The sequence below is a fragment of the Hyaena hyaena genome, unplaced genomic scaffold (genome assembly GCF_003009895.1).
Source record: "Hyaena hyaena isolate Hyena2069 unplaced genomic scaffold, ASM300989v1 scaffold_286, whole genome shotgun sequence".
NCBI classification, from domain to species: Eukaryota; Metazoa; Chordata; class Mammalia; order Carnivora; family Hyaenidae; genus Hyaena; species Hyaena hyaena.
Genome location: NW_024080918.1, coordinates 942269 through 966507, shown reverse-complemented (window position 1 = coordinate 966507; position 24239 = coordinate 942269). Strand labels below are relative to the sequence as shown.

The following is a 24239-nucleotide window of genomic DNA, read 5'->3' as shown; positions in this document are numbered from 1 at the left end:
ATTGCCAATAGACTGACTGTCTTCTTCCAAGTTAGTCTGGGAAGGGCTTAGGAAGAAGACAAAACCTCAGGGCACTGACACGACCCATCCCCCCACCAAGCACAACCATCGGCTATGGAGGTGCAGCCACACAAGGCAGCACAGGGCTCCCTTCAAACTACAACTCAGTTAAACAGATCCAGTCTGAAAGGATACAGAACCCACAGGTGGCTGAGGAAGCTAGGAAGCTCAGCAGCCACACACACACACACACACAAACACACACACACACACACACACACAAAAGCCTTAGCTTTCATGATTTAAAGGAAATGGGCACCACACAAATGGGTGTGTCATGCACTGTAGAGGTGTGTCCATATTTGGACAGGCTGTCACGATGGCAGTCACCCCTTATCATTCAAACTTATTGTTCAAAAGCTCAAGTCCCAGGACAGCCAGGTACACCTGCCACTCCCCACAGTGACAGCCCAACTACATGACTTTCCATACTTGGCCCATCCTGACCCACTTCTCTCTCTCTTCCAGCACACTTCCAAACCCGTCCACCCTTGTCATGGTGACAGGGACAATTAACTTCCAGGAGCACCTAGATAGCTCAGCCAGTTAAGCTTCTGACTTCAGCTCAGGTCATGATCTCACAGTTCGTGAGCTGGAGCTCCACATTGGGCTTTCTGCTGTCAGCACAGAACCTGCTTCAGATCCTCTATCCACACTCTGTGTGCCCCTCCTGCCTTGTGCTCTCTCTGTGTCTCTCTGAAAGAAATAAACTTTAAAAAATAAAATAAAATTGGGGCACCTGTGTGACTCAGTCGATAAAGCGTCTGACTTCAGCTCAGGTCATGATCTCATGGTTCATGAGTTCAAGCCTTGCATTGGGCTCTGTGCTGACAGTTCAGACCCAGGAGCCTGCTTCAGTTTCTGTGTCTCCCTCTCTCAATCTGCCCCTCCACCCTCCCCATTCTCTCTCAAAAATAAATAAAACATTAAAAAAATAAAAAATAAAATAAAATTAACTTCTAACACCTAAAAAGTGTAACCTTTTCCTATGTTCCAATCCATACAGAATTGGTAGTCATTTTTTGGGTAGGAAATATTACTTACCTTAATGGTGTCATAAGAATCTGTAATAAGTGCAATGAACAGGCTGAGGATCATATATATGAAAAGACTGATGAAGGAATATAAATACAGGCGACTGAAGAGCCACACCAAGATGCTCTTCTGCTGTATCTGAGCAAAGGTCGCAAACATGTCATCGCCATTGACCAGAGAAAACAGACACTCGGCAACTGTGTTCAGATCTTCAAACTGAGGGGGGGGGAATCAAAAATTTTTAAGAGATAATATCCAAAAAAGCAGAGAAGTATCTAGTTAGCTTATTTTGTTGCTGCTGTTGTCACTATCATTAAGAGACACTCATTTTATTTTTTAAAATTTGTTTATTTAAATTCAACTTAGTCAGTGAAGTATCAGTTTCAGGAGTAGAACCCAGTGATTCATCACTTACATACAATACCCAGTGCTCAGCCAACAAGTGTCCTCCTTAATGTCCATCACCATTTAGCCCATCCCCCTCCCAACTCCCTAGCAATGCTCAGTTTGTTCTCTGTATTTAAGAGTTTCTTATGGTTTGCCTCCCTCTTTTTATCTTATTTTTCCTTCCCTTCCCTTATGTTCATCTATTTAGGTTCTTAAATTCCACATGAGTGAAATCATACAGTATCTGTCTTTCTCTTATTTCACTTAGCATAATACACTCTAGTTCCATCCACATTGTGCAAATAGCAAGATTTCATTCTTTTTAATCAGAGTAATACTCCATTGTATATATATATACCACATCTTCTTTATCCATTCATCTGTCAATGGACATTTGGGCTCCTTCCATAATATGGCTATTGTTGATAGTGCTAATAAACATTGGGGTGTAAGTGCCCCTTTGGGTCAGCATTTTTGTATCCCTTGGATAAATACTTAGTGATGCTATTGCTGGGTTGTAGGGTAATTCTAGTTTTAATTTTTTGAGGAACCTCCACACTGTTTTCCAGAATAGCTGCACCAGTTTGCATTCCCACCAACAGTGCAAGAGGGTTCCCATTTCTCTACATCCTCACCAACATCTGTTGTTGCCTGAGTTGTTAATTTTAGCCATTTTAACAGGCGTGAGGTGGTATCTATGGTTTTGATTTGTATTTCCCTGATGATGAGTGATGTTGAGCATCTTTCATGTGTCTGTCAGTCATCTGGATGTCTTCTTTGGAAAAGTGTCTATTCATGTCTTAAGGCCCATTTCTTCACTGAATTATTTGATTTTTGGTGTTGAGTGGAATAAGTTCTTTACAGATTTTGGATACTAACCCTTTATCCAATAAATAAGTTCATTTTAAAATATCTAGAATATACTACAATAAGAAATTATTCAAAATTCTAGTCAATGCTTATAATCTTAGTATTTCTCTCACTTTTTTTCCTTTGCAATTTTTATATATTTGTGGTCATCTCATCTAAGAATTTTGGATTCTGATTTTTTTCTACTTAACATTTCTTATGTTATTCACACTTAGAAAGCATTATTTTTATGTACTAGGTCACCCTTGGATATCAAATTTAACTATTTCCTTGTCACTCGACATCCAATAATGTTTGCTTATTATAAAGGACAATGTAATAAACATTTCTTAGCATAATGTCTTTTTCCTGGTATTGGTTCTAAGTGATGAACGTTTTTAAGGCTACAATCTGCCAAACCACTTTCTGAAAGAACTGTGTATTTTAAAACCAGTAAGATGAAAGTGGCTGAGACCTAGCATGGGCTCAAGAAAGTTTTGCCACATGGTAGCCTTTCTAACCATAGGTCCCAGTAATTTTAGCACATTTAAAAACAAAGATTATCAAGGGCGGGAAGTGTCAAAAGATGAAGGACCATGGCTCATGCCTTCAAAGGACTCCCATGCTAACAGCGGACAGGCCAAGATATGCAACGGCCTGTGGTAGAGATGGATTGGGCTGTGTAAGGAAAGCGACTCTCAGATCTAGGGCTTGCAGGCTGAGAAGCTTACCAATGAGAGGAGAAAGGGGAGTATTTCTCAGCAGACATAGGGGAAACCTGTGCTCTGCTGGGAAGTGGCTGGAGAGGTGTGTCTGTGTCACACTGCAACAGCCTCCTTAGGTCTTAAACACACTTCAAACTCCTACAGGTCATAACTCCAAATGAGTAAAAAACTTCATCCAGAAGAGTGCACAAGCTGATCTGTGTTTGTTAAAGGTAACTATGGCCCATGGAAGATCGCCTAGAATGAGATAAGCCTAGGGGTAGGGAGGCCAGTGAGAGGTGAGTGTGGGAGCCCAGGTTGCAAGGAATCCAGGGGAGACTGGAAAGAGGAGGAAACGGAGATGAAAATAACTCTAGGAAGGGACACCTAAGGGACTCAGTTCTAGATGAGGCGAGTCTGAGGTGCCAGAGAGAAATGCTGATATTAGGCAGTTAGTTGGAGGCGTACACCCGGAGTTCAGGAGCTGAGTGTGTGCAGAGTGGATCCCCACTGACAGCCCTCCTGGCTTTAAGTGATTAACAACCTATTGCCAAAGCAACTAACAACAGGTGCATAATAAACAAACGTCTCTAGGGCCAGAGGGTTAAATGTTAGTGGGACATAAAAGCTTCTATCTAAAGAACAATAATGACCCAATAGGCAAAAGACAATACAGTTTTCAAAAACACAGACGGAACAAGTTAGTGTAGAGTTTTGAACCAAATACTGTCCTTAGCATGAGGGGCACATGTCCACTGAGTCAATGTGGCTCTAGGGACAGCCCAGTCCTTGATGAATGTCTACAGGACACCTCGACTCAGAGGTCCAGGTCCTACTTCACATGCCACAAAGTAAAACCTCCCACCCCCTAACCCAGAAATTGTCCTTTTCTTCCAAATTCCCTATTTCTGTCAATGACTCCAGGCCCAAAGAAACAATCACTCCAAAATCATCACATGCTTAAAACTATGTATTGAATTGATTAGTCTTTCCTTCTTTTCAATCTTCTAAGGTCTGTCTGCCCCTATGATGTTTTTCTGATCCACTCTGATGTCAACACTTATACCCAAATTATTAGGAAAACTTCCAAGCAAGTCTTCTTTACTCCTTTAGTCCAAACTTCAGTAAAACCTAAACTTCATAGAATATAGGCTTCAGGTCATTTCTCTTGCTTAAGAATATACAAAGTCAGGGGGCTTTGTCAGCTGAGAGTCTGACTTCAGCTCAGGTGACGATCTTGTGGTTGGTGGGTTTGAGCCTCATGTCAGACTCTGTGCTGCCAGCTCAGAGCCTGGAGCCTGCTTCGGATTCTGGGTCTTCCTCTCTCTCTGCCCCTCCCCCACTCGTGCTCGGTTTCTCTCTCTCAAAAAATAAACATTAAAAAAAAAAAAAAGACTATACAAAGTGGGATGCAAAGTAAAAATCCAAACCAAAAAGGTTGGGATAAGTTTCTTCTTCACGCGGTCTCTTGCCCTCTCCTCACTGTCAATCTTAGCATCCTGTGCCTGTCTGCTCCCACACACCAGGCCCATTTCTTTCTCTCTTCCTCATGGATGTGTCCTCTTCACCTGATGTGATGTCCTCCTCCACTTCCTTCTTCCCCCTCCCTGTCCCCGTGTCCCATTAAGCCCACGTTGAAGGGCTATTTCAAAGTTTACTTCAAGACCGACTGCCCTGGTGGATCTAGTCCTTTCCCTGTTCTCTGTATCAGGAAGAACCACAGAGTAAATTACTAGCTTGTCCCCTAATTGGTTTCATACACTTCTCCATGCCCCAACTTGATAACACACACCATGTCCTAACCTCCCTGCTCCATGACCGAATCCACAGGGTAAAACGGTGAAGACTGTAACCAAGGCAGAGTACACAAACGGAGCCCAAACAGAGATCGTGCCCATGCCTTTACCGCATCACCAACAATTCTGAAAAACTCTGAAGTTGCTCTCCACAGAGATCTGGAGGGAACATCTACTTGAGCAAATCACTTAACAATACAGAGATTACTTAACAGTAAGATGGGCAGTTCTCAGAGTCAATATTTTCCATCCTTACCACCAGCCTTAAGACAATGAAATTGAAGCTGGTTTCTATGGATGTGAATTACAACTCTGCCAGAACCATTAATAATTCTTTTGGAATCTGGTCAATTCTTTTCTTTAGTTTTCTTTAGTCGAGGACCCATAACAGTCTGTGCTTCAGGTTCCAAAACTGCAAATAGTTAGTGGGTACATTTGCAAATTCATCCCTGTGTCTCTGGTGCAGGCTCTAGTATCAGCCTAGACATAATATCTGCCTCAGTATTAATGTCATTCACAACCATTACACCTCCCTCTCCTCAATGCACATAAGATTTATTTTAACCCACCAAACATTTAAAAGAGACCAAATAAAATAAGTAGTACACATCCTGCCATTTTGTACCTCGAGAAGTGGCTGTGAACCACTCTCAGTTTCAGTGGCCAAAATCCATAGTAGAAGTGAACTTCAATAATATCCAAGGTAAGGAGAAGAAGATCCTAATGTGCTTCCAGTCTAGAAGGACTACATTTATAGGAAATTGCTTTGGTTCCTATGAGCTTGTAAGCTCCTCCCTATGAAGCATGTGCTACCGTCTCTCTGTTTTTTGTTCATCAAAAAACTAGCTGAGCCTCTACCGTGTTCTACACACCCTGCTAGACATGGGGAATGCAAAGAGCAACAAGCCACAGTCATTGCCCTCCAACAATTAAGTCTAGAAGAAGCTGACAATGTTTGATACACAGTAGACACTTAATAAATATTAAATGGTTATTTCCATAAAGAGCCCCCCCCCAGGTTCTATGGGACCATGGTGTGAATTCAAGCATTTGTTCCACAAATGATCACTTTGTCATTGAGCCACAAAGAACTTTCGTTTGAATGAAACATAACCTACAGTGGCTTATTGCAAAGAAGGACATAAAAAATTGCTTCAAGACTCTTACTGAGAACCCCATGCAACATTCAGGTGGAATGTTTTAACTGGCTAACAGTTGTTTTGAATAAGAGAGGTGCTTGGCTAAAGCCAGAAGACTTAAAAGACTGAAGATGTCATATGGGTTCCATGGAAATTCTACCCAGGGCATCAGCCAAGTCCAGCATTTTTTCAAGGCCTTGGTCTTCTCATTTGTAAAATGGGGACAATGCAATGTAAGACTGATTTATTCTTCATGGTGAAAAAGTCCTATGGAAATGTAAGAGCCACATTAGCGTAATGTTCTTCCAAACCTCATCTTGAATTATTAAACATCAACAGTCTCTGGTTCTCTGTGCCCAGACATTTTGAAAGGGCACTGTGCCAAAGTCCATTAGTGATGGAATCAACATTGGCAGGAACTCGTATCTTTACTCTCTTTCAGCTGAACCACTGAAATCCAATGTCTAATAGGAAAACAGGAAGCTAAAATATGGGAGTCCTGCTGCCAATCAAAGAGCTGTGTAAAAGTCTAGTTCTCCTGATACCTCTTTGCAGTGTTCTGTTTGTTTGTTTAAAGGAAGAGTTAGCTTCCACACCCAAGGTTGCTGTGATTTTAGAAATCTAGAAAATGCTTGTTGTGGTGCCCAGCTTTTCAACACTTCAGGTAGTTCTCAAGATCTTCTGATTCAACAGATGCTGACAGAATCTGAAAATTCTGACCGGTTTAGATTAATTTGCAGGAGAGGGGTCCAGCGGGCAGTAAACATTTTGAACTTCAGATTCAAAGAAGAAGAAGCACAATAGAGAAGAAAAACACAAAAGTCCAGAACCAGACTGAAGGTTTTCTCCCTCCAATGACTAATGCCTTCACTGAATTAATTCCACTATGTGTTTCCCCAGTATATCAGTCTGGCTAGAGATGAAAGATAGATGTCATAAACAGACCTACTATGTCACCCTAGAGACAGCCCTCATCCGCCAGCTCCTCTGGGGGAGAAATGGATGGCTAACATTAAGAGGGAGATACGAGTCAAGAGGTGCAAGGTACAATATAGCAAACATTAGCTACATGTGACCACCGGCATCTGATATACAGCTGGTCCAAACTGAGATGTGTTGTCAGGATAAAATACACACCAGATTTCAAAGTACCGAAGGAAAAAAAAAAAAAAGGAATGTAGAATATTTCAGTTTTATATTGAATACATGCTAAAGTAATATTTTGTATATAGTGGGTTAAATAAATAGATAATTAAAATCAATTCATCTGTTTTTTTTTCTTAAATGTGGTTACTAGAAAATTTGGAAGTACACATGTGGCTCTCATTTGGAGCTCTCATATTTTTATGGGACAGTGCAAGTCCAGAGAATCAATCCCACTCTCACCTGGATGCTTTAAAAGGTCAGATCCAAACATACGAAAACACACTCAGACTCACAAAACAAACATCATTTTCTTCAAGGTAACCTTGACACATTGAGGGAAGTAAGAGTGATGAAGCAGCTCTCCTCCCACAGTTGATCTATTCATGGGTCAAACTAAAATGCTCTTCTATAATGATGTGCTTTAGAGGATACCAAGAAAAGCCCTCCAGGGCATTGGTCAAAGCATGTGGATTGACTTCACACAAACCTGGGTGTGAATCCTATCTGCCATTTACTAGCTGTGTAACCTGGAGAAAATTATCTAACATCTTAAGATCCCATTTTTAAGTAAAAGTAATGTAGTATTTCCCCCACAGGGCTGCTGGGATGGTTGACATAGCAAGAGGTAAAGAACTTGGGCACTGTATCTATCTAACGTATAAGGCTTGGGAATGGTAGCTATTTTAGTAAAATTCAAGCAATATTATCTGAGCACCTTCCAGAATAATGATGGGGTAGGGGAAATGGAGGGCAAAGGAGAAAGAAACACTCATCCTGAGGCCTTGAAGCCAGTGAACTGCAGCAGAAATTCTTAGGCTCAGTATTTATTCCACACAGTACAACACTGCCCCCTAGTGACAGGAATGTGGAGAAGCATGCAGAGCAGGAAGTAAGGAAGGAAGAAAAACGTAAATTTTCCTGAGCATTAAGACAGTAAGTACTCCAGATCAGAGAGAGTATATCAAAGAACGATTTTTCCTCATGAGTCACCTTTAAAGCAGTGGCATGGAATTGGAAGAGCAATAAGATTATCAGAATTTACTATTAACCCAGGAAATGTCACTTTGTTCATTACACAGTTTCTCAAAAAGGAAAACAGTCCTTCTCTCTGGACGTATAAAATGTGACACTTAAAGAGGAGAAAGCTTGCTTGTGTGTCAAGTTACTAGGATTTATATTAGTATGAGAACACAAGAAGTTGGAACTTTGTGGACTCCTCACTTTTTGGGAGTAGTTTGCAAACCAGATTTGATCATATGTTTTGTTTAATACAACTATCAAGGTCAAAACTTAAGGCTGAGCTGTTCAATAAGCTTTAACACAGTCCTCTGCATTTCTACCTCTTTTCTCCTTGCAGAGAATGTAAGCCAAGAAAACTGAAGCCTGGGCTATAGAGACTAAATAAGAGAAGACAGTACCTAACACACAAGAATCAAGTAATAGCTGCTATTCTTTTTCATTGTGTCCTTTCTACTGTTCCAAGTGCCAGAGACCATGGAAGAAAAACTGTAAGATGCAATAATTCCTTTTACTTATTTTGGTATGAAGTCAAGGCCTGCCTAATTTCATTTCCTGAGGCATCTACCCATCACATTTACTGTTTTAAAAGAAGAACATCTGAACATAACTTTGGTGTCCCCAAAATGCTGCTGCTGACTGAAGCCCGGTGTTAGTTTAGAATCCAGATACTAATCTTTAATACGGCACTAAGATGACACTGTAATCAAAACCACCTACAAAGACAAGATGTGTTATCATTTTAATCATAAACCCAAGATGGCCATTCTGGGCAGCCTCTGTCCACCTTCATTCTCCTCAATGAATCAGACTTTCCTCATTTACTTTTCATTTTTATTGTAGTGACCTCATGTCCAAATATTTCTCATTTGATGATTGGCTGTGTTAATACGTGCCCCTTGTGTCCCCCAATGTTTATAGCAGCACTTTCAACAATAGCCAATCATGGGAAGAGCCTAAATGTCCATCAACTGACAAATGGATCAAGAAGATGTGGTCTATATATACAATGGAATACTACACAGCAATGAGAAAGAATGAAATCGGGCCATGTGTAGCAACATGGATGGAACTTGAGGGTGTTATGCTAAGTGAAATAAGTCAGGCAGAGAAGGACAGATACCATATGTTTTCACTCATATGTGGGTCAGGAAAAACTTAATAGAAGACCAAAAGACCTGGGGGGAGGGGAAGGGGAAAAAATAAGGACAGGGTGGGAGGTAAACCATAAGAGACTCTTAAATATTGAGAACAAACTGAGGGTTGATTGGGGTGGGGGAGAGGGGAAAAGGAGTGACGGGCATGGAGGAGGGCACTTCTTGGGATGAGCACTGGGTGTTATATGGAAACCAACTTGACAATAAACTATAAAAGAAAAAAAGGAAAAAAAAAACTAGAAAAACAAATATGTGCCCCCTGAAGCCAGCCCACATGAGGGAATTGTACCCTCTAGTTACAGTTCTATAGTGCTTATTTCAGTATCCTGAAGTTGCTTCGGTACCCTGAGGAGGGAAAGAAAGCCAGTGCAGAGGTCTCACTGAGGTCGAGGGTAGGTGCTAGCACTGGGTGGAAAGCAGGGCAGTGCTGGGACCCACTTGTAAGGGTCCCAAGTGCTTAACCCACAGAAGGAAGAATTAGTGCTACGCACCTTGTCGTGATATGGTCCTAGGACGATCCAGCCACAGAATGTGTAGCCCAGATAGATCATCCCTGCACAAGCGCAGAAGCGAAGAACTTTGGGCAGCGAGGCTTGCATTGTTAAAATGAGCACCTGAAATAAAAATCAACAGAAGGAGGAGAATTTAAAAGTAGCTTACTGGCACCGAAAGAAGGAAGGAGTCTCAATCCTAGTGCCCTATGCAATGCCACATCCTTACATTATATGCTTGGAAGTAACCCAGGTATCTGATGACGCCAACCCAGACAAAGAGCGTAGATGTTCCGAGCAAAATGCTGCACAGGTCGTAATTGGTGAGATTCTAAGGAATGAAAAAATAGACATGAGTAAAACACTCCACTCTGCTCAGCATATTAACCTCACTTTAAATTGACTGGAAAAGAATGGACTGCCTGCCTCTCTATACGTGATACTAAGAGCCTGTAAACTGAAGAAGAAAATAGCACAATTCCAAGTGTGTTTCTCATCTCCTTTTAGTATTTGAATTGTTTGAACTGAGTTTCTGTTCAAACGGTATCCTGAAATAGGAATTGCCTTTACTACTGACCTAGGCATTAAAGAGTATAAGGTAATGGTGTTTGTTAAATATCAGACAATACCAGTCATCTATTTTTGAAAGAAATCTCCAACACGATTTGCTAACGCACTTCTTTCTGTCAAGGACTTCTAGGTCTAATTGAGGAGACAAAGACACAAACACAGTTCTAATTTAATATGCTAAGTGCAAAGACAGCTACAATGCCCAGCATGTCACATAGGGCTCTCCACAGTGTGATTGCAGAATGGAGCTTGGCCTGGAGGGCACGCTGGGAGAGGAGGCTGCAGGTCAATGGACAAAGGCTGAACAAAGGCATAGGCCAAGAGGCAGCAGAATGTCCCAGAGATGAGTACTGATGGGTCCGGAAGACCTAGGGCAGGGAGGGAGGCAGAGTGAAATGATGAGGACCCCAGACGCCATCATGCTGAAGAGAGGCCACTTCATCCCAACTGGGACCCTGTGAGAAAGAGAGGATTTGGACACTTCTGGACAAATTAGTTTGACAGTGGTGTGGATAGATCTGAGGACTATAAGGAGAAGGTAGGAAAACCAATGAGGAGACTGCTGTAGGGGTGCCTGGGTGGCTTAGTCAGTTGAGCATCCAACTCCTGATTTCAGCTCAGGTCACGATCTCACAGTTCGTGAGTTCAAGACACACATCAGGATCTGCACTGATAGCGTAGGGCCTGCTTGGGATTTTCTTCCTCTCTTCTCTCTGCCCCTCCTTGCCCACCAAATAAATAAACAAACATTAAAAAAAAAAGAGGAATGTTCTGTAGTAGTACAGGCCTGAGAGGAAGGTAGCATGAAGGAAGCCAGAATAGTCAGGGTAGAGACGAGGGAGGCACTTCAGGTGGTCAGGAGATCTGCTGACTGACAGCATGGAGGGAGAAGAGCCAGATTAAGGAGGGATCAAGATGTAGTCATGAGATTAAATCAAGACGTCAGGTGCCTAGCGGTCACTCAGTATTCCTGCTCTCGCTCCCTTCCAAGCGTGCCCATCAGTCATGGATAGTCACCACTGGCTCTTGCCATGACTGGTTCATGGGCCAGCTGCAACTTTAAAAAAAAAAACAAAAACGAAGCCCACCCAAACAGGCAATTTTCTCAAACTTCAGTTCCTACTGTGAAGATGCTGAGTTTCCCAGGGGATAGTCCTAGGAATACCATCTTCCACAAAACAACAGCTTCCTTACTTTCCCTTGACGAGGAATCAAGTCAGAGGAAGCTTCAGTTTTATGGACGACTCAAAGTCATCTCCACAAGGATTTTATACCTCAGGTTGCCTGGGGTCTCCCAGAAGAATAGAAAGAGCAGAACATAGAATGGGTTGCCCCTCACCTTTGCTTTAATTTCCATTTTTAATATGGATCCAATTATTGTCATTAGGTCGCTGATAATCACCAGGACATACCATCCATTGATGAACTCCCACTGGTCGGTGCTACACACATGTCGCTTGTACTTCTCCAGGAAGAAACTGAGAAATCTCTGCGGCAAACATTTTAAAAAGCATTTCTTACAAACCACACTGCCCTCTGGAAGGAGAAGACAAGCGCAAAACAGTGCTCTCACCTCTGAAATGATATGGCGTTACCTTTCCCAACCTGATAGATCCTCTTCACAGGTGGGGATTATGGCCCACTCTCCCCCATAATCTACTGCAGCTAAAAGGAGGCATTCTAGTACCTGCTAAGTTAACTCAAACATCAAATGCTTATGTTCTAACACTGAGAAGCTCTTGTCATTATCACTAACACATAGTACATTCCCAATATTTTACATGTTATCAACTCATTCAATCTGACCACCAAATGAACCAGGCCTATTTCCGGAAGAGGGAACTGAGGCACCGAGAGGCTAGGCCAGGATTTGGGTCCAGGCAGTCTGGCTCCAGAATGTGTACTCCCGATGGTGGGAGCAGTGGTGATTCCCAAGGGTGGCCCCTAACTTTGGCAGACCCAGGACCATGACCTCGGATGGAGAATATCAAGAGGCTCAGGGGCCAGGTAAGAGAAGCATATATTTACAAAATAAGCTGACAAAGATCAAGAGTAAGAAAAAGAGGGCACCTGGGTGGCTCAGTTGGTTGAGTGTCTGACTGTGGCTCAGGTCATGATCTTGCAGTTCGTGAGTTCAAGCCCTACATCGGTCTGTACTGACAGCTCAGAGCCTGGAACCTGCTTCAGATTCTGTGTGTGTTTCTCTCTGCCCCTTCCCTGTTCATGCTTGTGCTCTCTCTTGCTCTCTCTCAAAAGTAAATAAGCATTTAAAAAAAAAAAAGGTAAGAAAAATAGATTGTACACTATTTTCTTGCTCCACAGATGATACCCACAAATGAGGACTTCTTATAATATACCTGACCCCAGTCTGTATTTACACACATACAACAAACCAGAATACAATTTGTGAAGATCTGAAGTATGTACTCACAAGAATTCTGAGGGTAAAAAGGTAATATGAAACTCAGGAAAGAACAAACTAGTTTTATAAAAAAAAAAGTATTTTATGCTTCATTATAACCTTTTTACCATGCCTCCTGTCAAAATGAACTCTGATTTGAAGACAAAAGATGAAACCCACACATGCTATTACTCTGTTCTTAAATCACGCCTGAATTTAAAAGGGTCTTGTTTATTCTGGAAACATTCAATAGCCTGAGAGTTCACCACTGTGCACCTATGCTTAGCAGCTCAGTTTTATGCAGGATAATTATCTGATCTCACCTGACATGCCAGGAGCCTTTATCCCCCCTGCGCATCTCAGGTTGATTAATGCCGTGTAGGGGGGCAATCATTCCAAGGAATTTAGTTCAGTCAAGAGTTCCAGAAAGGGCAGGATGACCCAACATCAAGTGTCCACTGTGTGGACAAACAAGTGGAGGCCAAGAAGTGGGGGAGAATATTTGAACACACACTTACCTTTCGTAACCTTAGAGCTAGAACAATGGATCTGGAGCACAGAATAAGAGATGCCAAGCATATCACAATGACAAATGCATCAAATGCCAGGACGTACTGAGTGTTTTTCTGAACTGAGGAACAAAAACAGAATTCAAATGTTAAACACACCTTACCTGGGAATAATTTCCAAACAAAATGGCAGTTTGAAAAGTTCACATGATAAATGCTTAAATATCAGAAACAAATCACATTGTACTCATTTACAAGTCTTTAAATAGCATAAAACATTCTCTGATGTTAAGTTATACATTTAAAAATATAAACTCTTTGCCAAATGTACTAAAAATATTTCCTATAGAATGGAACTCAACAGAAGGTGGTCCATTTGGGCTCTATTCAAAAGAGGCAAAACTGGCATACTCTTGAGTTATTGTTCATAAAAGCACAAATACCAAATTCTCCATTAATGAAAGAACAATTTAAAACACCACTCCTCAAGATCCCCATTTTTTTTTTAATGTTTATTTACTTTTGAGACAGAGAGACAGAGAGAGAGAAAGCAGAGGAATGGCACATAGAAAGGCAGACACAGCATCCGAAGCAGACCCCAGGCTCTAAACTGTTAGCACAGAGTCTGACGCAGGGCTCAAACTCACGACCTGTGTGTAAGATCATGACCTGAGCCAAAGTCAGACGCTTAACTGAGGCAACCAGGAGCCCCCAGAATCCCCATTTCTGCTTCTCAACCTTTCTGTGTACTTTACCTGCAAATAGTGCCAGTTCTTCTGCACACGGAGAAAGTAGCCTCTTGGAACCGAAGAACAGAGTAATCAAATTGTGGTCGCGACTACACAGTAGCATGGGGGAATGTACTGGAGGAAGCTGCACCTGTAACCTCAGCATCTCTGAGACCTGATGGTGGCATTCCAGATGCCTGGCCCCCTACCCATGCCTGCAGCTTCATCACCTGCCCCTCAGCTCTCTCCCCCACCTTCTCTACCTTGACGCTACACTGTTCTTTCTCCACCCCTGCTCCTACCAGATCTGCTGGCCTGCTCACCTCAGGGACTTTGCAAAGGCTGACCCCTCTGCCTGGAGCACACCACACAAGTTAGATTAGTCTTTTTCAGCCTTGGGTTTCAGATTGAATTTTTGCTTCTCAGAAGAGAATTCCCTAAATTCCCCTCATTATTAGCCCCCTCCTATATTCTCATTCTCCACAAGTATACATACTCGTAGATTCTTTCATTCTTCTTTGCTTGATGCCCACTGAACCTGCAATGATGTCTTCTAAGAGGACATGCACAGCAAGGAACAAGTGACAGTGCAAAACAGGAAAGACACAGTCTCTGGAGCCTAACAAGCTGGCTCTGAATCTCAGCTCTGCACTCACAAGCAGTGGAGCCTTGGGGAAGGTGCTTCAGGGTCCTCATCCTTTGCCCCCCACCTCACCCAGAATGGGTAGAATAAAAAGAAAAAACCTATATCATAAGGCTATTGTGAAGATTTAACAAGTTCATATATGAAAGCACTTGGAACTGCCCCAGACAAATAACAGCATGCATTTATAGTGCTTCCTATTGCGTATCATTTGATGTCTACCTTCCCCACTAAATGACTGACCCTAGGGAGCGAGGACTGTATGTGTTTGTTCAACACTACAGTGTTTATGGATAAGTGCAGAGCTCCAGCACAACATGAGAAGGCTATTGAATAATCCAAGTTAGAACCTGTGAAGGGCTGAGCTAAGTTACAGGCAGAGGGAGAAGACAAGGCACAGAGCTGTGACAGACCAAGAGTCAGCCTGGTCTCCAAAGAGACCTAAGCAATAAGAAAGAAGAACCGTCCAGCGACGACTCTGGCTTTTCCATCTTGGGTGACCTGAGCTCAGTCTGGACATTCATGACAAGAGAGGATGACTTGGTGGCAGCTAAAGCCACGGGTGTGGACACGGCCCCTGAGAGTGACCACAGAGGAAAACACAACTAGGAAGCACTGGGGGGAAGGGCAGCAAGATGGGGAATTATGAGATGAGCTCAGGAAGTAGACTGAGAAGGGCCACGGGACAAGAGACTGGGACTGAGGGCAGGCGACCTTAGGTGAATTATAAGTTGGAGCACTCCACAGCAACACCTGGACAGAAAAAGCATTTAACAAAAAGACCAAGTGTCCATCCATGGATTTAGTAATGGAAGGGCGTGAGCAACGATGGCAGGAGTGTCTGAGAGCAAAGAGCTCATTCTGTAGGGTATGAGCACAGCCAGCAAGCATACTTCACTGAGTGAAGGGCTGAGGCTCGCTGAGCTTTAGATGCCTCCACTGCCACGTAGTGGGGCAACTGGGTCTGCCACAGGGACTGTCGGGAAATCAGGTGAGATCATCTATGCACAGTGCTTGCAGCAATGGTGCCAAGCACCTAGCATTTACTTTGAGCCATTTTATAATGAAGAAGCTTAAGTTATCTTGTGATAACCCAAGACTGACTGACTCTTTCTCCTTCCCTTCCTTTCCCTCTCCTCCTCTCTCCTTCTTTCTTTCTCTTTCTATGTATATTTTTGTCTGTGTATGTATCTTTCTATCTATCTACCTACCTATCTACCTAATCTATGTATCTATCTATCTTTCTGTTTATCGATCTATCTTCCTATGTATATACATAAGTATATATGTATGTATGTATCTTACTTTTTTTTTCCTTTCTTTCTTACTTTCTATGTGTCTACCTATCTATCATTTATCTATCTTTCTATGTGTCTGTCTATCTATCTATCTATCTATCTATCTATCTATCTATCTATCTATCTATGTAACTATCTATCAGGGCCATGGAATGAGACAGAGGAAATAGGTGCAGTTCTTAGGAAGATGGGACTGAAATCCTTATGAAATGCAAGGAGAGCATCTAGTACCTTCCGTCTGACATACAACTAGAACAAAATCTCTATGATTACTTATACTGGGCCTTATTTATAAATAGGAAAATGGAGGCCCAAATCTAGATGGATAAAGCACCCCTCCTAACACAGAAACCAGTATCATACTGCTCATTTATTCTTGTCATATTAGCTTCAGACATCCCTTATTAAATTTATTTTTATTTTTTTTTAGTTTCTATTTTAAATCCAGTTAGTCATCATACAATGTTCTATTAGTTTCAGGTATGTAATATAGAACACTCCCATACATCAACCTGTGCTCATCACCAGTGTACCCCTTATTCCTCATCACCTATTTCACCTCCCCCCATCTCCCCTCTGCTAACCATCAGTGTGTCCTATACCATTAAGAGTCTGTTTCTTGGTTTCTCTTTCTCTCATATTCTGTTTTAATTTGATCTATTGAGAAGACTAGTTGGCATGTTACAAAATTTTTATGAACATCACAACTGCTTTCTTACTCCAGTGAACGTAGGTTACCACCACAGCAGTGTTTCTTAAACCGGGATTTATAGAACAACATCCAGAAAGATGCCCTTAACCAACCTGGGTAGGATAGTCCTACCCCCCCCGCCCCCCCCCCCCGCCCCCCAGTCCTCCTGAGGTCCTGAGGAGTGAGTCCTGCACACACTGCCACCGCCCACCTGAGTGACTCTCACCCAGGGCTTCCCCTGTTTACTTTACTCCCTTTTCTCTGAGATACCTGGGAAATCTCCCATCACTGGGGAACCTTGCCCGCTAACTCCTACCTCCTCCAGCCCCTCATGCCTGACTTGCTACGTTTATAAAATCCAGTTAAAGTGAAGACTGGTGGCACACTTGGGGACAGGTATTCGAAGTCATAAAAGTCAACATGAGGTTTGTATGTGAAAATGGACAACCCCTCACGTTTCGCCCTGCGAGAACATAGGTAATGCTGAGAGGAAGAGGAAAGCATCAGAGTAAGTGAATGGACACAAAGGAGCCTCAGAACTTTTGGGAAATAGCACCAAGATTCCACCAGATGTCACCCTTGCCTTTGTCCCTCATCCCCCAAAGCCAGAACAATCAATCCACCAGACAGCTTCCACAGACGGGGGCAAGCCACTTTATAAGCTGGTTTCCAAACTTCAGCTTTTTAAGGGTTTCACGTCATATCATTTTATTTTAAATTCATATTCTCCTAGTAACAGAATCTGATTTCTTCAGACACAGCTCTGGGAGAAACTCAAATGTTAGTATTCCTACTAATGGGTCTGTGAGGTTACTGTTTCTCCTCACTGGCCACATAAGGGAGCCAGAACTCTTCCCTTCTGAGTACAAGCAAGGAAAACTCCCCAACATCTAGCAGCCGTGTGGGGAGGAAGGAAACACGGTTGACCAACTAAGGCTTCAGTCATAATGAGTGTTCTAAACCACATTTTGTACATGACAAAGGTTAGCTTTTCTCACGTAAATAGCTGAACCTATACCTGACTTAGCAAATAGGCATCTGACCTGTGTGTCTCTGGGAGGTGGTTTGTCTGCTGGGAAATAGGAACCGTTTTCAAACAGAAAGAAACTAAAACTGTCTATGCTGACCAGAGCCTTGCATCAGTTAATGGAAATACTGAAACTAAATCTTCAGAATTAGAATGTATCGTATAACTGGAAAAGCAACAGAGCCACAGACAAATCTAGATTAAAAGAAATCTAAAATCGTTAAAAACCATGGGTGTTTTACATTTTATTTTGATCTGACGATCCGGTCAAAGGCAAATTCAGTTCAACACACCTTTAAGTTAAAAAGTACTGACAATCCGGGGCGCCTGGGTGGCTCAGTGGGTTAAGCGTCCCACTTCGGCTCAGGTCATGATCTCAGGGTTCGTGGGTTTGAGCCCCGCGTTGGGCTCTGTGCTGACAGCCAGCTCAGAGCCTGGAGCCTGTTTCAGATTCTGTGTCTCCCTCTCTATGACCCTCCCCTGCTCACGCTGTCTCTCTCTCTCTCTCTCAGAAATAAATAAAACATTAAAAAAAATTTTTTAAAGTACTGACAATCCGCTATTAAAACCATCACGGCCCCTCTGTGAGAAGTTCCCCACAGCCCATTTTACACTACAGATGAAGACGTGTTTTCTGGGTAACAACCAAGTAAACCACCTAATGTTTGTACAGGCTGCTCTCTGAGCTCCAAGGGCCTTGATCCTTCTCTGCTGTCAAAGGTTCAGCTCAAAGTATAACTTCCCCAACAATCACTGGTAGATTTTCTCACTCTGCCCCAGAGTTAAACTTAGCTTTCTTTATCCCCATCCCTTTTTACCTCCACCACTTACTCCTATCTGTGACACATCAGAGATTTCACAGACATGTCGATCTCTCTCCCTAAGGCGTTTTCTTCCTTTTTCCGTAATGCCTAGCCACTACTATCTGCCAACTCTTGTTTTCGGTGCTTTCCTGACATACAAACTCATTGAATACTCAACACCCTGGAAGGCAGATACTATCATCACCCTCATTTTACAGAGAAAGGTACTTAGAAAATAGAGAAGTTAAGTGATTTGTCCAAGATCATAGGCACAGTGAACAGAACCAAGACCCAAACTCATGCAGTCTGGTTCCAGAAATGGTTCTCCTAATGACCAGAAACATTGTGTCTCCTAAGAAGTGTGCAATCAGTCAACAGCTACTGAAGCTGAACAAAAAGGCAAAGCTTCAGGATATGCTATATACAGTTGAACACTCAATAGTTTTCTGGAGCTCTTTCTTCCTATAACCATCCAAATAAAGCATTTAAACACCCCGAATCCCAAAATGAAGTGTTAAAAATCATCCATAATCCACGATGGGCAAGCATGTGACATACTTACTGGACCCAGATATGTTCAAGTCTTTACATTCTTCAATTTTAGCCTCACTGCCAAAGTAGATTTTGATCTTGCCGCTGTGAGCTTTATTGTCAAAGGTAATCTGGAGACACAAATGTATGGAAAGGTTACATCCTGTGGACCATATGGCATGCTAGATAAACTCTGCTTCAAATATCACTGGCATTTCAGGGGCGCCTGGGTGGCTCAGTTGGTTGAGTATCTGACTTCAGCTCAGGTCATGATCTCACGGTTTGTGGGTTCGAGCCCCACATCAGGCTCTGTCTGTGCTAACAGCTCAGAGCCTGGAGCCTGTCTTCAGATTCCATGTCTCCCTCCTTCTCTGACCCTCCCGTGCTCACACTGTCTCCCTCTCTCTCTCTCTCTCTCTCTCAAAAATAAATAAAACATTAAAAAATTTAGAAAAAAAGCACTGACATCTGGACAGCATGCTGATTCAGAACTAATTCTACTGATGAAACTGCCCTCATCCTGTGATTCCTTCACAAGTTTCTATTATTTTTTAAATTTTTATTAATTTTTTTAACATTTATTTATTGTTGAGAGATGGAGCACGAGCAGGGGAGGGGTAGAGAGACAGCTGTGCTGACAGCTCAGAGCCTGACATGGGGCTCAAACCCACAACAGTGAGATCATGACCTGAGCCAAAGTCAGACGCTTACCCGACTGAGCCACCCAGGAACCCCACAAGTTTCTACTATTAATGAAAAAATATGCTCCAAAGGGTAAATACGTAGTATCTACTGAATCCATTGTACTGAGTCAAATTCAGGTTCAGAGAAATCTCAGAGCAAAACAACTAACTGTTAGTCCCAGGAACAAAAACAAGATTCACCAATCTTTGACAAGAGAATACAATGATCTCATTTATTATAGCGAATGGAATTTAAAAGCATTGGCTTCAACTTACTCCTTTGGGTATGAAATTGTAGGTCTTTGCTAGGGCTGGAAACTATTTTTCTGTTTGCTTTGAACGCTATGTATAATGCTTTCAAGGGTGACAAGGATTGCTGAATTTAAGAATTCCAAATGCTCTCAATCTTCCACATTATGTTTTCATCATTTAGTTTACAAGCGATATGTGCTGAGTATCTTAAGGTTTGAGAGAAGTAAGTTGGAGGCTTTCCTAGGGATGAATGCGACCCCGTGTGTTCCTGGCTTAGCAGAGAGGTGTGCTCACAGCTCATAGGGACTGAAATAGGGGCCTGCAGGTTTAATTCTCCAGCCTCTGGTTTGGTCCGAGTGATATCCTTGGATTACACAGAGCGTGGCTTATGTGTAGAGATGTGCAGGCGCTTGGGGATTTAATTACACATCACCTACACAGTCAGCCCTGTGAGCTCTTTGCCTGAGGAGTTTTTAGGATTTTGTAATGTGTTTTGTAATGTGTAGGTCACCCCAGGGAGGTTAATCATGCTCTTCTCTGCCAGAGACATTCTTCCTTACCACATGTCAAGATTTATAATTACATTTATCTCTTTGTTTATTGGTTTTCTGGTCTATCTCTTCCACTGGGCTGGAAGCTTCCTGAGAGTCAGGGTACCTCTACAGCAGGGGAATGCTTGGTGAGCAGGAGGGGCTCATTATGTATTTATTGACTGTTGTCTAATGGAGCACTCCTCTGAATTGCTAATAGGCAGTCACAAACTGTCAGCTCAGCACTCACTTTTGTCCCTCAATAAACAGGAGGGAGAGTAGGAGGGAGCAGGGAGTGAGAGAAAGCACGGACACCCCACGAAATGAGAAGGCAAGTTACTCTCCCCACAGATGTGAATACATTCTCTTCTTCTGCACATATCTTCTTTCAAAATAAAGGAAGTAACAACTAATCCTTTGTAGACTGGCCCTCAGATCAAGGGGGAAGTCTGCCTTGAGGTTTGAAAACATTTGCTACAATAGTTGCAAAGACCTTCCCTCTGAAAGTAGGATAAACACCCTAGACACTTAAAACACTTGTCATAAACTTTTTTTTCTAATGTATAAGAGGAGTGAGAGGTCAAAGCCAATTTTGAAAATTCCTCTTTCCAACCCAGAAATCTGGCTTTAAAAAGCTGAAAAGGGCTTCCTTCATTTTCCAAAATAATGGCCTCTGGATGAACAATGTTAGAAAGTGTCATTAAGCTGTTTTAAACACCACTGCCTCTAACACACCTGTACAGGCTGGTGTGTTTTACACTTGGCATCTACAACAGGAGTAGAGAAAAAATAATAAAAACCAGCTTCAGTAAGACAGATACTTGCCATATTATGAAAGACGTAACAGTCTGGTAACTCTCGGGAGTGAATCGTCTGTAGGTCAATGCCTTTGAGGTGAAAGGAAATTTCAACTTGTAAGAGCCTGAATAAAAAATATTACAAGGTAAAAATTGTCATACTCTTACTATCCTACACTGCTTTACCCATCCCTATCTCCTGGGAAAGGAGACTTAAAAAGGTATTTACCGATAAAATTCCAGTCTGAAGAATGACGAGTTCTTCCACTCCTGCAGGGACGTGGAGAGGTCTAAGTGAACACAATCTAGGGCAAGGAGACAAGAAAGATTGTTTCAGGCAAGAATCAAATGCTAAAAGGAGTGGGGGACAAGGTGTGCTGAGAAGCAGGATGCTGAAAAGTTACGAAGTATCTCCCCACAAAATCTGTATTTACTGTAACAAAACCAGTAACTTTCCAGGAGAGAATCTGGAACTATCCCTCGAACCACGTGATGAAAGTTAACATTCCCAGTAAGGGGATAAATAGACGTCATGCTCCTCCTGAAATAACTTACTGTTTGTGTAGTATTCCTGCCCAAAATGCATAACCTCAATCAAGTCAAACAGAAGAACCCAGTGAGGAATATTCTACTCTCTTAAAATGTCAAGGTCATTTAAAAGTAAGGGCTAAGAAACTTTATTTTGCCCTAGATTAAAGGACACTAAAGTGATTTGACAACTAACTGCATTATGTGATCTTGGATCAGGAAGGTGGCAGGGGGTGTGTGGAATGGGCACATGGGGAGGGGGGTGCCCATGGGAGGGCATTTTCCTTTTCTATAAAGAACAGGACAATTGATGAAATGTGAATAGCATTTGTATATGTCAGTGTTGTATCCATGTTCATTCATGCTTTTGAACATGAACATGGTTATGTAGGAGAATGTTCATGTTTGGGGGAAATGTACACTGAAGTATTTACAGGTAAAGAGACATCATGTCTGTACCTTATTTTCAGACATTTCGGGAGAAATATTTATACATTGGAAGAACGATAAAACAAATGCAGTAAAACATTAGCCTTTGGAAAATCTAGACGAAGAGTATACAAGGAAATCTTTGAGCTGTTTTGCAAGTTTTCTGTTAAGTCTGATGCTTTTCAAAATAAAAACGAGAGAGAAAAAATACATACATTTAAGTAAAAACAAATTATGAGCTGTTAACTATAAAAGAATGATTCTAACAACCTCACATAAAAATAGTCTCATCAGTGTGTAACTCGCCACCTTGACAGGAAAAGCAAGCAGGTCTAGAAACAAGGAGTGCCTTTCAAGGTCACAGAGCTCTGACACAGAACTGGTGGGAAGCCAGCCTGATGGACTCCTGCCCTTTCCTGCTGCCTTTGAAATGAAAATGCCTGGCCTCTAGCAGTGCCTGGTACTCAGAAGGTGCTCTAGAATCTCAGTAGACTTGATGGCTGATTCTTTAAGCCACTTCTTCTCCCACTGGGCTTGGAGCAGCAAAGACCTACCATTGCTAGATCAGTTATGACCTTAGCTTAGCTACCTAGAGCGACTGAGCACCAGTTCCTCAACTATAAAATGAATGCCAAACTGATGGTCCGTAAGGTCCTTCTACCTCTAACATTCTTATTTAAATTAAAAAAAAAAGAAAACAAAACAAAACATTTAAACTAAATTGATTTGAGCCAAGTGGCTATATTCTGAAAAGAAAAGGAACATGTTCAAAATCTATGTGCCAGATACTCCCCTAGGTTTTTTTCTTCTGTATTTCACTCTAAGAGATTTATTCTTTTCACTTTTAAATATCTCTAAAATGGAGGAGTCTTTTTTTATTATTATTAATTTATTTTCAAGTTAGTTAACATACAGCGCCATCTTGGTTTCAGGAGTAGGACCCAGTGATTCATCTCTTACATAAGACACCCAGCGCTCATGCCAACAAGTACCCTCCTTAACGTCCATCAGTCATTTAGCCCAATCCCCCCAACCCCATAAACCCTCAGTTTGTTCTCTGTATTTAAGAGTCTCTTGTGGTTTGCCTCTCTCTCTAAAACAGCAGTCTTAGAAAACATTGATGGCATCTTAGATTTAGAGAAATACAAAAGCATTAGTTAGTTAATTTTATACTATATGTAAAATTCACCTAGTAAAGTCTATTCGGTTATTCAAATTTTGTAATTTTTAAAATATTTTTTATGTTCATTTATTTTTGAGAGAAAGAGAGACAGAGCTTTAGTAGGGGAAGAGCAGAGAGAGAGGGAGACATCGAAGCCAAAGCAGGCTCCAGGCTCTGAGCTGTCAGCACGGAGCCTGGTGCGGGCCTTGAACTCATGAACCATGAGATCATGACCTGTGCTGAAGTCGGATGCTTAACTGACTGAGCCACCCAGGCGCTCCTCAAATTTTGTAATTTTAATTTTGGAGTTACACTTTCTCTAAAGACACATTCAGAACTCTCCGATGTCTCCTGATGTCACAGTCACTGCTAATGAGACCACCAAACACCTGATGGTAGCAAAACCTAAGAACTGAGGTTTTTTTCTCAAGATGTCAAAAGACCTAAGTAAAACATGAAATCTGAGAAAAAACAAACTGGTATTAGAGTAGCAGCCTCATCGTGCAAAGAACCTCATTTACAGGGCAAAATACTCCAGCGAATGAAATAACAACCCTCTTAGAGATAAAGGAAGGCAGAGGATATATGTTCTGGAAAAAAAAAAAAAAAAGGAAAATGATGAAATAGTCATAATGTCTCATGCTGAAAACATGTAAAAAAGAGAACATAAGAAATTCAAAATCTGTGTTTCAGAAAATGAAGCACTACTATATTAGAATGACAGCCATCTAAATGTTGTAAAAACATTTTTAAAAGCAGGATTTAAAACAGTCCCCCCAGTGAGTCTAAACTGTAAAGCTATAGGTCTAGAGGCAAGATATGCCCACGGCATGAATTAAGGGAAACACTTAGCTGGAACTGTACAATCAGTCATGC

General features: G+C 41.9%; 1 protein-coding gene across 3 annotated transcripts in view; it reads right to left on the bottom strand.

Annotated features, from left to right (window-relative positions):
* MCOLN2 (mucolipin TRP cation channel 2) overlaps positions 1-24239 on the bottom strand; it is a 62915-nt gene that overhangs the window by 4460 nt on the left and 34216 nt on the right. For all 3 annotated transcript variants that reach the window (XM_039246913.1, XM_039246914.1, XM_039246916.1), the window contains exons 5-12: positions 21474-21549; positions 21273-21369; positions 19014-19113; positions 13271-13383; positions 11691-11840; positions 10011-10112; positions 9782-9904; positions 1105-1311 (exon numbers count right to left, since the gene is read on the bottom strand). In XM_039246913.1, the coding sequence (XP_039102844.1) occupies positions 1105-1311; positions 9782-9904; positions 10011-10112; positions 11691-11840; positions 13271-13383; positions 19014-19113; positions 21273-21369; positions 21474-21549 (968 nt within the window). The remainder of the gene's footprint in view (positions 1-1104; positions 1312-9781; positions 9905-10010; positions 10113-11690; positions 11841-13270; positions 13384-19013; positions 19114-21272; positions 21370-21473; positions 21550-24239) is intronic.